The 15,747-nt window shown below is 39.0% G+C and overlaps 1 protein-coding gene across 1 annotated transcript in view; it reads left to right on the forward strand.

Annotated features, from left to right (window-relative positions):
• The window catches only part of LOC131693616 (membralin), a 288,379-nt gene that overhangs the window by 144,184 nt on the left and 128,448 nt on the right, over positions 1-15,747 (forward strand). Inside the window, exon 9 of the mRNA XM_058981562.1 lies at positions 563-695. Coding sequence (XP_058837545.1) covers positions 563-695 — 133 coding nt within the window. The remainder of the gene's footprint in view (positions 1-562; positions 696-15,747) is intronic.

Here is a 15,747-nt window from a genome sequence, read left to right on the forward strand (position 1 = left end):
TATTGATTCGTGTCTAAAATATTAGGAGCCATGAAACAAATCCCGAGTTTCGTGAAATAGTTCACGAGAAAGTATCCAGATGTAATAAATCATGAATCTATGAATAAAATCACGAGTATACTTTTGCTATTATAAATAATATTCATAAAATTTTGAACTAGTTACTCTACAGAAAGTCGATTTGGTAATGATATGGCGGAAGCGGTGATTTAAATTTTCCAAATACAAACAAATATTTCCACTACTAAAAGCGTCATACGGGCGCTACTAACGGGAGACTGAACATAATTTTAAAACACGTGACTTTTGGTCATGGTCCGGCTTTCGTAAAGTAAAAACGTGACTGTTCTAGAATTCATTGCACTTTATTCACGATGTTGGGAACAATTCTTTCCGTGTGGTTTTAACCTAATGTGGAGCAAAGGGTAGTAGTACGGTTGGGTTTTTACCGTGCGTCATAAACACTATCAACCCCCCATCTTTATTCAAAAACAACTAATACCTCACCTGGTAACCCGCAACATCTAACCTCCCCTATGTTTTTAACTCCTTTCTTTTCCAGGCATGGAAGCCATCATGTCGGAGTTCTTCAACGACACGACGACCGCGTTCTACATTATTCTGGTGGTTTGGTTTGCCGATCAATATGATGCCGTGTGCTGCCACACGACTGTCACGAAACGTCACTGGTTAAGGTAAGTGGAAATGATGTGTTTTTTTCCGGTCGTTCGCCGTCGTCCGGGATTGCGCGTCTCAAACGAGAGCGTTGTTTTCCGCTCCCTTTGCGGGTTCTGGGCTCCCGCTTAACAGGGACTATTTTTCACTGGAGTATTTGAGCAAAGAGGGCGCTATGGCGACGGCGACGAAGAAATGTGTTTTTTTTGCGTTCAAATTCGCACCGGTGTTCTCCCTGCCCTGTCCCATTTCAACCCATCAAAACGCTTATTTTTCAGCAAGTAGCGTTTAATTCATATCTGTCATAATATTTTCCCGGTGCGTTTTATCTTATCAAAACAGCTTCGCTTGTCTGCTTCAAACGGAACGAGAGCTTGAGAAACGGTAAAGATGGGAAAAAATATTGCAAGCAAAATCTTGTACCACTCGGACAAAACCAACTCCCTTTCCGTCCTGATAATACCGTTGGAGAGCTAAAATCTTAAGTTTTTAATCTTTGCGTTTTCTGTCGGTGTGCTACAACAATAATTGGGGATCACAGGGGGGAAAATCTTGTGTTATTTTAAAAACAATCTTAACGAACGATTCGCAGATAGATTATCTATTGGAACGATATTTTTGTTTCCTCATTTCATGTAGCTCGCACATGTTAATAAACTTACCTTTTCTACGTTTGATTGATCAGTATGTGCGATTAAAATGTTTACTTTTTCCCGACCAATGAAGTCTGTTTCCTTCAGAATACCACACAAAAAGTGTCTTTTCTTCACGACGAAATGACTTAACAAATAATAACTTAAATCGTTAAGGGTATCATTTTGTAGGTTTGCTTTATTAAGCTTTGAGAGGGGGAGTGGGCGTAGCGTATTGGTAAATCGATTGTCTTGTACGCAGCGCACCTGGGTTCGAGTCCCGACCCCGCACATAGGGTTAGAAATTTTTCCTGAGAGATTTTTCTAACCCGAAGAGGCGAATGACCTTAAGGTTAAAACCTCTATTATTGAAATTAAAAAAAAAGCTTTGAGAGATAAAAAATAACAAAATATTAGTCAGTTTTTCGGATTTTTGAACTTGTTGCAGAACACCTCCCAGTCTCACCGACCTTTCTTTTTCGAAATCAGATCCTGTTTTGATTGTTTTGCGATATTTATTAAATGCACGCTTGGCATTTAGCAACATCTTTTCTAATGGGACGAGAATCAGTACAATCTCGTTGATTGATGCTGTTTTCAAATCAAATGGACATTTTTATGACGTCCCAGCTGTAACTGCAACTAGCTAAAATGAACCGTAGCATCACAATACTCTCACATGTTTGAAAGAATCGCATAATTCTCTTCTGTATACACTGCTTCTTGTAAATTTATCGTTCCACTGAACGTTGTTTTTACTTCCACAACTGCAGAAGCCTTGCCAAATCATCAACTTTCGCGCAAATTTACCTGTTAAAAAAATTTCGAAGTTACCCGCCGCATCACCATTGTGATAGGAACTCTTTTTTGACCCGGAATTTATCTAAAATTTACTTTCACGTTCGTTTTATCGCCCAGAAAAAAATCATCCATTATACTTGGTTAGAACTGGCTCATACAACGTCCTTGTTACGGTTTTCGACAATCAGGTTTTGTTTCGGCGTTCTGTTGAAATGTTTGCTGGCATAGTACGACCAAAAACCGTCTCGCATATAGATTCGCCGAATTGCACCTTTTGTAGGAATTACGGCCAGGGTTTCCTAGAGCCCTCTCACAGGTTGATGGGATTGACGGTGTTGTAAACACCATCAAGCCACAATAGATTCAATAGAGTTATCTAAATATAAGGACCTTCGCTATTTTTAGTTTCTATTTGCAGTTCTACTACTAGATGTTAATTAGTTCTCATGTTAATAATCCACCAATCATTATGACTACTCAGGATTTGATTTATATTAGAAGCCCGCTTCAAGATGTTGATTACAATACGCCTAGGTAGTGTTGTATCGAGGAGGCCGGGAGGGCTGATATGAGCCTTTTTCTGTTCTATACCTTTCCTCTATTTACCTGCTCATAACCAAAATCAACCAGTAACAAATAGATAATTGAGAAAGGATGTGCTATGTGTGGTGGTTAGCTATTCAAGTATTAGTAGTGTTTGAAGTACTAATATATGTCTTTCGTGTGATTATCATAACTTTTTCTAACCCGAAGAGACGAATGACTTTAAGGTTAAAACCTCTATAATCGAAATAAAAAAAAAAATAACTGCAGCTGTATCTTGTACCTTGTACGTCTCTCTTATATTGTCTTTTATTTCTTCTTTTCGAGTTCTATACTGCCATTCTACACCCGCTTTCAGCTGGGTCAGCAAAGATGGTGATAGTGAACGTCATAACACTCACACATTCCCAAACGAGGTCTCAAGCGGAGACCTACAAAAATGCCCTTGCGCAAGCGATTACGAATCGGTCACGTCCGGAAGTCTGTCCTTGATCCTAGAAGCCTGGATCCATGCCTTCAGCTGGACCAATTAAGAAAATACGCCCATACCTATTAGACATACGTCTCATGGCGACATGACCGGGAACCCTATCGATATAAGGGATCCCAATCTCTGCCAGAGTTTTACCCGCACACCGGAAATTTGATATCAGACTCACGGTTCGCGCGACCATTCAGGAACACACGCAAATATGTTACAAAGTCACGTCAGCGTACAAACGTTAGAGCCTCTCGCGATTTTCCAAGCAACCTACGCCCACGAACTCGCAAACATGATTACACCCCGGTGATAAGGTGAACGTCTCAGCACTCATAAACTTACCAACGCGATCTCAAGCGTCAACCTACAAACTCCCGCGCTCGCGCCATCATGAGTTCGGAAGTCTCTATCCTCGGTATCAACAGTCTAGGTCCATATTAATGAATAAAAAAATAAAATTGAAAAATTAAGAAAAAAATAAATCACATCCACTAGACAAAATGTTCCATGGCGACATGACCGGGAACTCTAGTGATATGCGGTAACTCACTCCCTGTCAGAATGTGATCGGTACACTGAAAACTAAATGAATGACGGTTCGCGAATATTTGAATGGCCGCAGGGTTTCAAAATCGAATTTATGCAAGCGAAGACACATACACTCGAGCACACGCGACAAACACGTCGACATACGAATGCTTAGGCCCTTCGCGATCATCCACGCACACCTAGGCCCGCGATCGCGCATACTTGATAACACTCCGGTAATTATGTGAACGTTACATACGAAGTTACAAAGGCGGTCTCAAACGTGAACCTGCAAACGCGCGAGATCATGAATCTTCATTCTAGCAACTTAGGTCCATACATCCAGTTGAACCAATCAAAAAATAAAGCTCATATCCACTAAACCACACGTTCTACTGCGACGTGACTGGGAACTCTAGTGATATGGAAGAACCCACTTTCTTATAGAATGTGAACCGTACACGAAAAAATAAGTATCAAATTGACGGTCCGCGCGCGATCATTCTAGAACACACGCGAATATGCGAAAGACACACGGTTATAAAATAGAATTTATACACGCGAAGTTATCTACACGTTAGCACACGCGCCATACAAACGCACACGCGGTCGAACACGTTAACGTACAAATGCTCGACTCTTCGCGATGATGCACGCTATCGTGAGTTCCCACGCCCGCCCATGAACCGTACAATGAATATCGCATTCAGAATCACGGCCCGCTACAATTGGCCCAAAGCATTGCCTGTCTCGTCTGCAATTGTAGAGTGGGATTCTGACGGGGAGCCCTTCGGAGAACCTAACTCTACAGCTCCAGTAGTATAACTCTCGAAAAAAATCTGATTTTAATAAATTTAGAATCATCATACCCGCTATTTGAAATAATAGAAAAGTATTGTAAAGTGAAATTTTTTATCATGAAAGCGATGCTATATTTTTACCGAGAAAGCAATTTAAACATATTGCATAAGGTCAATTAATGAAAAACTGAATTTTTAATATAACTTTTTCAGTTTTCATTTTTTCCAACCTATCCTTCAGATGTTTGTCAGAGTGTTTGAAGACGAACATTTTCTTTCAATACATCAAAACTCTAGCTTCTATTATTCAAAAGTTGTAAGTACTTATAATATTAAAAGTAAATTGTAGAGATCGATTTTATGAAATTTTAGAAAACATCGTATGTGCCATTTTTTGCTCAATTATAACTAATCATAACCTTATTTGTAGTTGAAAAATAATTATCTTTTGTTCGCCCCAATGAGTGGTATTCCGAAGAATTCCATTTTTGGCGAAAAAGTGCTCATAACTTTTCAACCAAAAAAAAAGTTAGATGTGTGGTGCCATGAAACAAAGTATTCACCTTAAAATAATCTTAAAGTTGTCTGAAGACTACTTCAGTTTTAAATCAATACCGCAATAGTTAGCTGAATAAAACAGTTTTTCTAAGAAACACCCTAACCTTTGATTTTGAATTTGTTGTAAAATGAAAGTATGAAAGATAAAGCACACTTTTCTAAAACTTGTCTTTCTACAACTTCACTGAAGGTCGTTTGGCTTTAGTTAAAATGACTAAAAAAATAATTTTTGATCTTTGGTAAAATTAAAACCACTCTAACTATTGTTTTAACAAAAAGTAGGGGTTCGCAAACTACGAAAACTTCTCCAAAGACTTAATAAGTCTAAGTTGCTTAGTTTTAGTAAAATCTCAAAATTCCTGCTAAATTTGCAGTCTGTACCACAGTGCATTCGGACAATTCCCCACTTTTATTAGTAATAGTTGGCTAGAAATATTTCAAATTATGTACAACTGTACACGCTACTGGTCGTACTCTAACTTTTTTTTACGAACTTGATTCTTAAAAAATAAGCTTGTTATTTTGAATTTAATTCGTTAAAATAGTTACCGAATTCGAATATTACGTAAAAAGAGTTCGTAAATGGAGGTTTCAGAGTTTAATTTTTATTTAAACAACTCACCGTTCAAAAGGTAGATTTGAACGCCATTTGTACGTTACAGTTGACTTCTAAATCAAGATCTCAAACGAAGATAAGATTTAGATAGTTCTATAGCACTTGACCAAAGATCTTAAGTTTCTAGGGCTCGAGGAGCTAATCATTTTGTTTTGCTAGATTGCATCTGTGTTTCTCATAAAAAAATCTGTACTTGCGAGATGTTACTAGTGAGCAATTGTTTAGTTGTGAATATAAGCAGTTTTCCCATTTTTGGCGCTAAGTCAATATCTGATACTGATGAGACAAAGTCGAAGTCGAAACGAAAATTCCTAGACTAATTTAATACTCAAAAAGATTTTAGTAAGGAAATTTTTTGCTACGGTTTTCGTGTACAGTGGGCCAAAGTCTATGGAGACTATATTTAGACATAATATGAAATTATAATCTAATTAAATCCCAGTAAATAGTTATACAGAATGTATAGTAGAGTGACAGGAAAAAAATGACCCCTATCGGCCCACCCCTCAGTAGATTCCTAGTCCCACAAGAAGTACTTGTTCCAAATTTGAAGCGAATCGGACAAGCCTAGCTACCGGACCAACGTGCCTGAAGTTTGTATGAGATTTTTCGACAATTTACATGGAGAAAACCCACTAACTCGCTTTTTTGCCGCTAAGTGGCACTGCATGCATCGTATTATCACTGTAAATTAAAATAAGAAAAATAATTTAATTGTCTACAACTTTGTCGAAGACTACTAGTCAATCCGGCTTTGTTAAAAGAAGTTATTAAACTTTTAACGAAGTGATGTCTGAGTCAGTTTTCTATGGGGCCTAGAAGTGCATGGTTGTGTATCAGTACTCGATTCCCACGAACTAATCATTTTTGTGAAATAACCGTTAGATTTAGCCCAATAGTATGTACAGAAGAGTTGTAGTAAATAATACGAGTCATGTTTTGGTTAGAAAATTTTAGTTCCACATTGTAGCGCATAGAGGGCGCCAACACTAACTGTTCAACGGAAAGAGATAGAGATTAGGGGTCTTCTACAAAGTTGTAGAGCAGAAATTTTTCAATAATTCTTCCGAACATTTCGATGTTCTATCTCTCTTCTATGAAAAGTTAGTGCTGGCGCTCTCTATGCGGTCACAGTTGGAACTAAAAATTTTGAACCGAAACATGACTCGTATTATTTACTACAATTCTTCTGTACATACTACTGAGCTAAATCTAACGGTTATTTCTCAAAAATGTATAGTTCGTGAGAATCCAGTACCGATACACAATAATGCACTGCTAGGCCCCATAGAAAACTGACTCAGACATTACTTCGTTAAAAGTTTAATAACTTCTTTTAACAAAGCCAGATTGACAAGCAGTCATCGACAAAGTTGTAGACAATTAAATTATCTTTCGTATTTTTACTTACAGTGATAATACGATGCATACAGTGTCATCTAGCGGCAGAAATGAGAGTTAATTTTCTCCATGTAAATTGTCGAAAAATCCCATACAAACTTCAGGCACGATGGTCCGGTAGCTAGACTTGTCCGATTTGCTTCAAGGTGGGCCGATTGAGTTTTCAAAAATTCATTATTTTTCTAGGCAGTCTAATGTATAGTCATCATGGAGAAATTACTTTACGTTCAACTTGTGTGTATCCGTACGAGCATGAAGAAAGTCTTCAGTTGTGAGAAATTTAGTTCATGGTTTCAATTCGGATGGCTAATATTTCTAGGAATCTAGTTAATAGCCGTCTTAAATAATACCGGTCATGAAAAACGCTTGGAATCATACTTTTCTTGTCAACAGAAAAAAAGAATCGGGTCACATCAAGAATCATTTTTCTCCTTTTCAAAGATCGGATTTGTCCCCGTATAAAATAGAAATTTGTTCCTAAGAGGCAAATCGAGCAGCTTACAACCCCAACACCCAGAAGTTGTCACAGCTTTCATTTATTCATGGTAAGACAATTTCCGCGTAAAGAAGAGAACGAACCCAAATAAAAAAGGAAAGAAAATCAATTTAACCTACATCGTCCTTAACCTGTCAATCGAGTTGTAAATCTTTGGGATATTTTTTGTACTTTCCCCATCCTGATCTTCGTGCATACAAACCCACACACACGAACTGGACGGTTTGCTGCTAAGCACTACCAGCGCAGTCGGCTGTCGATAAAAGGATGTGGATCACTCGAAAATATGCGATAAAGTGGCGCTGTAATTTGTTTCCCGCCTATATCCCCATAGACATCATCAGTATGTTTGAGGAGGAGGATTTTGCGGTGGTACCGGAACGCCGCGCCGTATGTGCGTGTTATAAACCCCTTTTTATGGGGTCAAAAATTTATTCGATTTACTCTTGACAGGTTCCGACGGGGTTCGTCAGTGCGTTGCCGTCATCATTATCCTCGTCATCATCATCATCATCATTATGGGATCTTCATTGCGTAGGGTTGGTTCGGGAGCTGCGAACTGAAAAAATACATTAGAAGGGTTCGTTTCGTTTGTGTGAAGAGGGTTTTTATACTATTTCCTCTGTTTATTTTTTTATTAATTCGCATTTTCATAGAAGTACTATCTTTGGCTACTTGGAATGTGGCAAGGTGATTTGATGTGCCAAAATAAAAACGTTTCGACACAGTTTTGGATCAGGATATTCGATATTAAACTTATTGTTCGGGTTATTATTCAGAGTAAAATTTTTAAATCAGCTCTTCTGCAAAATTACTCAGTCATGTCTTCTTTTTTATTTCTGCACGACAAAGCAACTCAACATTCACTATCTTACTGTCAAACACAATTTAGCAGCGAAAAATCACACTATTGAATTATGATCATAAAAAAGCTCGCAAATATATCATAAAATTTTCATACCCTTGCTCACAACACGAACAAAGAGCAATGGAAAATGTTCTCCATAAAATTTAGCATCGCCCCAACCTGTTGCACCGTTCCTTCCAGATCTGTCTGTTAGCTATCCTACGATTGTAGCAACTTCCCGTTCCAACAAGAGCTTACCACCGGTCTGTCCGTCCGTCGTGGCCCGCATCGGATTTCGCTTCGGGTGATTTGACTCTTTGCTTGCAGCCCGAAGCCAAGTCTCAACACCCGCCAGCATCCGACGACAACACCTAAAGTCAACTGGCTGTCGTCACTCCCAGTGCCGTTGCCCGTTGAAGTTGGAAGTTAGCTTGCTCCTCCAGTAACAACAGTAGATCCGAACGCTGCACGTCAGGACAGAAACCGGAATGGCAACTTTCCACAAACGAGAGACAACCTAAATCGGGCGAGCAACAAGTTGCCGAGTTTCGGTTCCTGGAGACAAACTGGTGCAATGACAAAATCTCATTCTACATTTCTATACAGATTTCGCCATTCAAAATATGGCATACCAAAGCTGAATAGCGCACACCGCCGAGAGACTGTGTCGGTCGGTACGAAAAAGTGGCTGAAAGGTCCGTCACTCGAGAGTCCCTTCTCTTCGTCGCCATGCACGACATGGACATGGACAACACTTCGGGGGGAGAAAAAAAACTCCTTCATCCTATCATTCTGCACGCCACCTGACCGACCTACCGTGCGGCAGATACGCGGACGAGGGAAACAGTTTCGCATTCATACATTTATAAACCTGTTGCATTCGCTGACTACGGGACGCTATATATGGGTACAACTGACAGAATGGGTGTACGACTAATGCTCCAGGGTGAACTAGCGCTAGTCATTCTTTGCCAGATTGCTAGTGTTCCGATATCTGAACCAGGCACCGAATGAGGGGCATAGGAGGAATGGAACAAGGAGTGCACCGTAGTTTGGGGAAGAACTTTTTCCTACCAGAAGACAACCGACCGAACCATCGCCATCGTATCATCAGATTATGCAGCGTTGAAAATCTAAAATCTCTTCCGGAATACGTAATCAGACGGAGGCGCTCGTGGCGGTGTGGCGTGGACCACCCGGGCGAATGTCGAGTGGATTTGAAGATTTGAATGTATTTCATTTTCATATGGGTGAGTCTTTTCTTTGTTGCGGGAAAAGCATTCGGAGGGGATGTATTATTGAAACTCTTACGTAATGTAAAATATTTTTTTTATGACAGCATGTCGTTCAAGAACTTGACAAAGAAGATGGTCAGTCTCACATGGCTTTGTGTACTTTTTTTTTTAATATTTCTATTGCCTTTGCAGAACTGGAGTGAAATTTACAAAGTTTTGGGCAGATTCCCAAATTTGATTCCTAGAAATATTCTCCCGTATCGATTAACATAACCTTGTAAAAATACTTCAAATGTATAACAGTTTAAAGCCTTTCCTTTATATTAATAGTGAATCATAAAGTTGGGTTGTTTATTGTCGGAAATGTCAAGAACTCCATCTTACGCTATTAAAATAAAATCTTTGTATTATCGTAAAGTAGTATGGACCAAAAATGAAAAAACAACTTAGCAAATTAAGATGATTTGATATAATGTGGAGCTCACGGTTTATAGCAACACTTTGTATACGGTGGTTAAATTCATCCATCCTTCCAGTCTATTATTTTATCTCTTGGACCACAGGCATTTTCATTTGCAACCAAATTTCCCATGTCTACCCATTTCAAAATTATGGGTACGTTTTGAAAGTAGCTCCAAGTACAAATAATGTATTTGGTACTCTATGTTTTCATAAATTGGGACTATTTGAAAAATACACGAGTCAGGTCAATACTATTCTGAACAAATTTGGGTATCTGGTGGAATCGAACACCTTCACAATATTGACCAATTTCAGAAATACCATATAACGACTACCTACACTATGTGCTATGTAGAAAAGTTATGAAAATTTAGAGCCATAGCAGGGTCATTAGAAACAGGTTTTAAATCTTATGGACTAATCTTTGTCTTCTGCTGGTAGGAGTTGAGCTTAGGCATAGTTACTACGAATCGCTCAAGTCTACCAATATATCTCTCGGCTGTGAATCGCCGACAGACTTCTAGTGGTGATCCTATGTGACTTCTCTTTTGTCCGTTCTCAATTTTTTAGAGGGTCAAGTCCGTCTTTGCCGTGAGACATGTTGGTAGACTTAAGCGAGTCGTAGTCATTCTGCCTAAGCTCGACTTCTACCAACAGAAGACAAAAGATTAGTGCGTAAGATTTTAAGCCTGTTTCTAATAACATGACGTAATATTTCACATTCTTGCTCTCATATAAGTACTATGGCTCCAAATTTTCGTAACTTTGCCTACTTAGTAATCTCCAGCTAATTGAATGTCGTTGAATAGTAAGAATGAGAAAGGTTACTACATACTAGTTCTAATAAAAAAATTCTATTTTGAAAGCTATATAGAGTTGGTTTTGGAAACTCCTGATTTTATGGTCCTCCGATTTAGTTATTTACCCGTTGATGAAATGCTTCAATGGCAATTTGTAGTAGGGTGTCAACAGTATGTAACGCTTGTGCTCTTCGCGATAATACACATCTAATTACGCATGCGCACATGTAATCGCAATCATCCGTGCACACCTACGTCCTCGATCTCGCATACATAAAAAAGCTTCGATTATCAAGTTAATATGTTATCATTTACGAGTTCATCATACACGCGGTCTCAAGTGCGATTATACAAATGTGCGTTACCACGTGAACATGAATCGATTACGTCCGGAAGCCCCTACCTTTGGTCGTAGCAGTCTGGCTTTGGTCGTCGTGTAAAAAAAGAATTATTCTGTTTTTGGGGGTTTTTCACAGTAATATATAATAAAAAATCTGATTTTATCCACCTAGCAGTGAGATGTTTTATACACAGTTATGGCACAGTTTTCTAATTCGTTTGTTTGCAGAGTCCACATTGGGTACGAACCCAACTAGAGATAGGGCAAAAATAGTTTTAAGCTCTGCACGATTAAAACCGCATGGAATTAATTAATTATACAACATCAATAAAATAAACAAAATTAACAAGACGAATAAAATTAATTAAATTAAGTAATTGAAAAATTAATTGAACTAACAAAAGGGATAAAAAATCAAACGGCAAAAATATGACATAGAAAATAATGTCTTGAAATGGCTCGAATCATTCTTAATGAAACGCGAACAAACAGTCCGCTTTCAGAATATACTTTCTGAACCAATTCGTGTCACCTCTTGTGTACCACAGAGTTTCCACTTAGGCCCTCTTCTTTTTACTTTGTACGTAAATGATATTACCTTTATACTTAAGCATCTAACAGTGCTTATATATCCAGACGACATGACACTTTTCATGGAAATAAGATAGGCCAAAGACACTGAAATATTCCAAAACGAAATCAATCTATTACAAATATGATATAGCAAAAGTTTACTTCAACTTAAATGAAATATTACGCAGATGTACTTTAGAGGTGATCTGTTAAAGGTTCTAGATGTGGTCAAATACAACACCAAATCACGTTTCATCAATTTAATATACCCTCAAAATCTTGTTTTATAGCAAAAAATTATTAATTGGTATGCAACGAATAAAAGTATTACTATGAGTTGCCAGATATGAACGATTCGTAGTAATGCTGCCTAAGCTCGACTCCTGCCAGCAGAAGACAAAAGATTAGTCCGTGAGATTTTGAGCCTGTTTCTAATGACCCTGTACCTGCCACTTCTAGTTTTCCTATCTGTTTTTTTCACATCGTTGCTCTCAGTTGAGTACTATGGCACTGAATTCTCATAACTTCCCCTACTCAGTAACCTCTAGCTAATTGAATATTGTTTAAAAGTAAATAAACTATGAGTAAAATATTTGTAATTAATAAATGAATAAAAAATATTAAGTAATTCTGGAGAAAATTTAGAATAGGACGCAAGTAGCATTGAGAGCCTCTCTTTGTTACTTTCTCTTTCAATTATTACGACGTCATTGTAACACTTTGCACTAATTTTGCAGTACATATCGAAAGCCGATAGTTTTTACTAGAATATTATGCAAAGAGTTGAGTACCTACTAAGTATTGAAACGACCGAATAATGAATAGAAGAGAAAGAGCCCAAAGAGAATCTGTCATTGTTACTTACATCTTATTCTATATTTTCTCTAGAATGGAGGCGAGAGAGAGAGAGTGGGGGGGGGGGCTAGAGAGGGTGGGCGGAGAGAGTGGGGGGACGAGTGAGAGTGGGGGGACGTGAGAGAGAGAGTGGGGGGGGGAAGTGGAGTGGGGGCGAGAGAGAGAGAGAGAGAGAGTGGGGATGAGGCAAAGAGAGAGGGTGAGAGAGAGTGCGAGAGAGAGTGAGAGAGAGAGTGCGAGAGAGGGTGAGAGAGAGTGAGAAGGAGGGTGAGAGAGGGGAAGAGAGGGAGAGATAGAGTGAAAGGAAGAGAGGAAGCGAGAGAAGGAGAGATAGAGTGAAAGGAAGAGAGGAAGCGAGAGAAGGAGAGATAATGAAAGAGAGTGTGAGAGAGAGAGTGTGAGAGAGAGAGTGTGAGAGAGAGAGTGTGAGAGAGAGTGTGAGAGAGAGAGAGTGTGAGAGAGAGAGAGTGTGAGAGAGAGTGTGTGAGAGAGAGAGAGTGTGAGAGAGAGTGAGAGAGAGAGTGTGAGAGAGAGAGTGTGAGAGAGAGAGTGTGAGAGAGAGTGTGAGAGAGAGAGAGTGTGAGAGAGAGAGAGTGTGAGAGAGAGTGTGAGAGAGAGTGTGAGAGAGAGTGTGTGAGAGAGAGAGTGTGAGAGAGAGTGTGAGAGAGAGTGTGAGAGAGAGTGTGAGAGAGAGTGTGAGAGAGTGTGAGAGAGAGTGTGAGAGAGAGTGTGAGAGAGAGACTGAGAGAGAGTGTGAGAGAGAGTGTGAGAGAGAGTGTGAGAGAGTGTGAGAGAGAGTGTGAGAGAGAATGTGAGAGAGAATGTGAGAGAGAGTGTGAGAGAGAGTGTAAGAGAGAATGTGAGAGAGAGCGTGAGAGGGTGAGAGAGAGTGTGAGAGTGTGTGTGAGAGAGAGTGTGAGAGAGAGAGTGTGAGAGGGTGAGAGAAAGTGTGAGAGAGAGTGTGAGAGAGTGTGAGAGAGTGTGAGAGCGAGTGTGAGAGAGAGTGTGAGAGAGTATGAGAGAGAGTGTGAGAGAGAGTGTGAGTGAGAGAGTGTGAGTGAGAGAGAGAGAGAGTCTCCGATGAAGTTGTGGATAATAAATATATCTTTCTTATTTTCTCTTGCAGTGGCGATCTGATGAACACATTCCACCTAGTGGTGAAAATGCGAGCTAGTAGGTTTTCTCCATGTAAATTGTTGAAAAATCCCATACGAATTTTCTGTATGATGGTCCGGTTGGTAGTTCGATTGGCTTCAAATTGGGGTCTAGGAATCGACTCAAGGGTGGGTCTTTTTTTTCTTGCCATGCTAATACAGTAATGTTTCGATTATATCACTATGCGTTTGTATCAATACTCGTTTACATCACCCTCGATTATATCACAGTTTTTGAAAAACAGAAAAAGCACACTGCATTTTTATCCAGTTAAGCCACATGTTGTGTTCTGGCACTTTTAATATTTTTTCCAATTAATTTGCTTATTTACATGTAGGGTTATGAGCCTATTAGTGGGTTTCGGACTATTTCGTTAAGGGTTTATGTATGATGAGGTCGGTCAAGAAGTCGAGCTTTTTATTCTTTCATCTTAAAGTAGAAATTCTTAAGAAAGTATCTTAATTTTTTATAGAGGTCTAAGCAGTAAAAACAAAGTTATAAGTTACTGTTTATCTTATTCCTTTACGTGGGCAGAGGGCGTGGCGTAAAACTTTAAACGTGAATAATCTCGAAATCATGTTTTACCAGAAACGTTGTTGTAATCACTAGGATTGTCGAAATATCTTCGACTGATTCCAATTTTTGTTTTAAGTTCTTCGTAACTCATTTGCCATGCGGGTGCCTGGTGTAACGGATAAAAAATCGACTTCTTTTTTATTCGCTTAACTGTTAGTTATCCGCAGGAAAATGTAACAAAATAATCGTCACAGCAACTGTTTCACGTCAATCATTGGAAATCGCAAAGATTGCATCAATAAATAGTAGTAGTTATAGTAATAGGAGGTGGGCGTAGCGTAGCTGGTAAATCGATTGCGTTGTACGTAGCGCACCTGGGTTTGAGTCCCGACCCCGCACATAGGGTTGAAAAAATTTTTCATAAGAGATTTTTCTAACCCGAAGAGGCAAATGACGTTAAGATTAAAACCTCTGTAATAGAATTTTTTTTTAAATGGTTATAAAAATAGTACAAATTTCTTTCTTTCTTTTTTTGTAAAATAGTATAGTTGGAAAATGTTTATTTTAACTATGTTCGACTTCTTAGAATTTGACCTTCTGGTCAATTCCTGAAATGATTAGGTCTCCAGCACTCCTGTGCGTCAAGAACCATTTGCAAAATTGCTCGAAATAGAAGATCAACATTTCACAATTATATTCTAGCAACAAGGTGTTGGCCCTCTGCTAAAAACCTTGACATATTTCCTTTTCTTCTTCTCAAAGGCCAATAGCACACACGTTCCTACTCAATCCGAAAAAATGGAGTAATAATGCACTTCAAAATAGCACACAATTCAGGCGACATTCAACACGAGCTGACGCCGAACGAAGCGGGATCATACGCAACGATGTGCACCTTAATTAACTTTTAATCTCTTTGACAAATATTTTGAAATTTGATATCCAGTTTGGGGCTTGGGGGGGAAGGTAAGCCGGAAAGAAAAATTCCATAAACAACTTCAAACAAACGATACTTTACGCGAGAACCAACAAAACTTGAGGTAGACTAGGGTAATCGTGACGATGATGATGATGATGACGATGATGGAGGCGATGCAGACGCTGGTAATAATGATTTCGGTGCAAAGTGATGGAAAACATTTTAGCAACTTAAATTACGCGCCTCCTAAACATTCCACCGTGTTGGCAGCTGTTGATTCTGTGTGCTGGATTAAATGGTGGGAAGAGGCTGTTCTCTTATATTTGTTTAACATGGAATAAAAACGGGAAGTGCGTTGTTCTGTTTCGCAACAAGTCGACGGAAGGCCTTGTCGTTTCTTTTTCTAGTGGGATGAGATGACAATACCGTAATGTGAGCTTCAACACAGACTAGCTTCCAGCCGATTTTATTAAGTCTTGAATCGCTCTGATAAAAGAATCACAGAAAGTTTGGA

This window comes from Topomyia yanbarensis, chromosome 3 (genome assembly GCF_030247195.1).
Source record: "Topomyia yanbarensis strain Yona2022 chromosome 3, ASM3024719v1, whole genome shotgun sequence".
NCBI classification, from domain to species: Eukaryota; Metazoa; Arthropoda; class Insecta; order Diptera; family Culicidae; genus Topomyia; species Topomyia yanbarensis.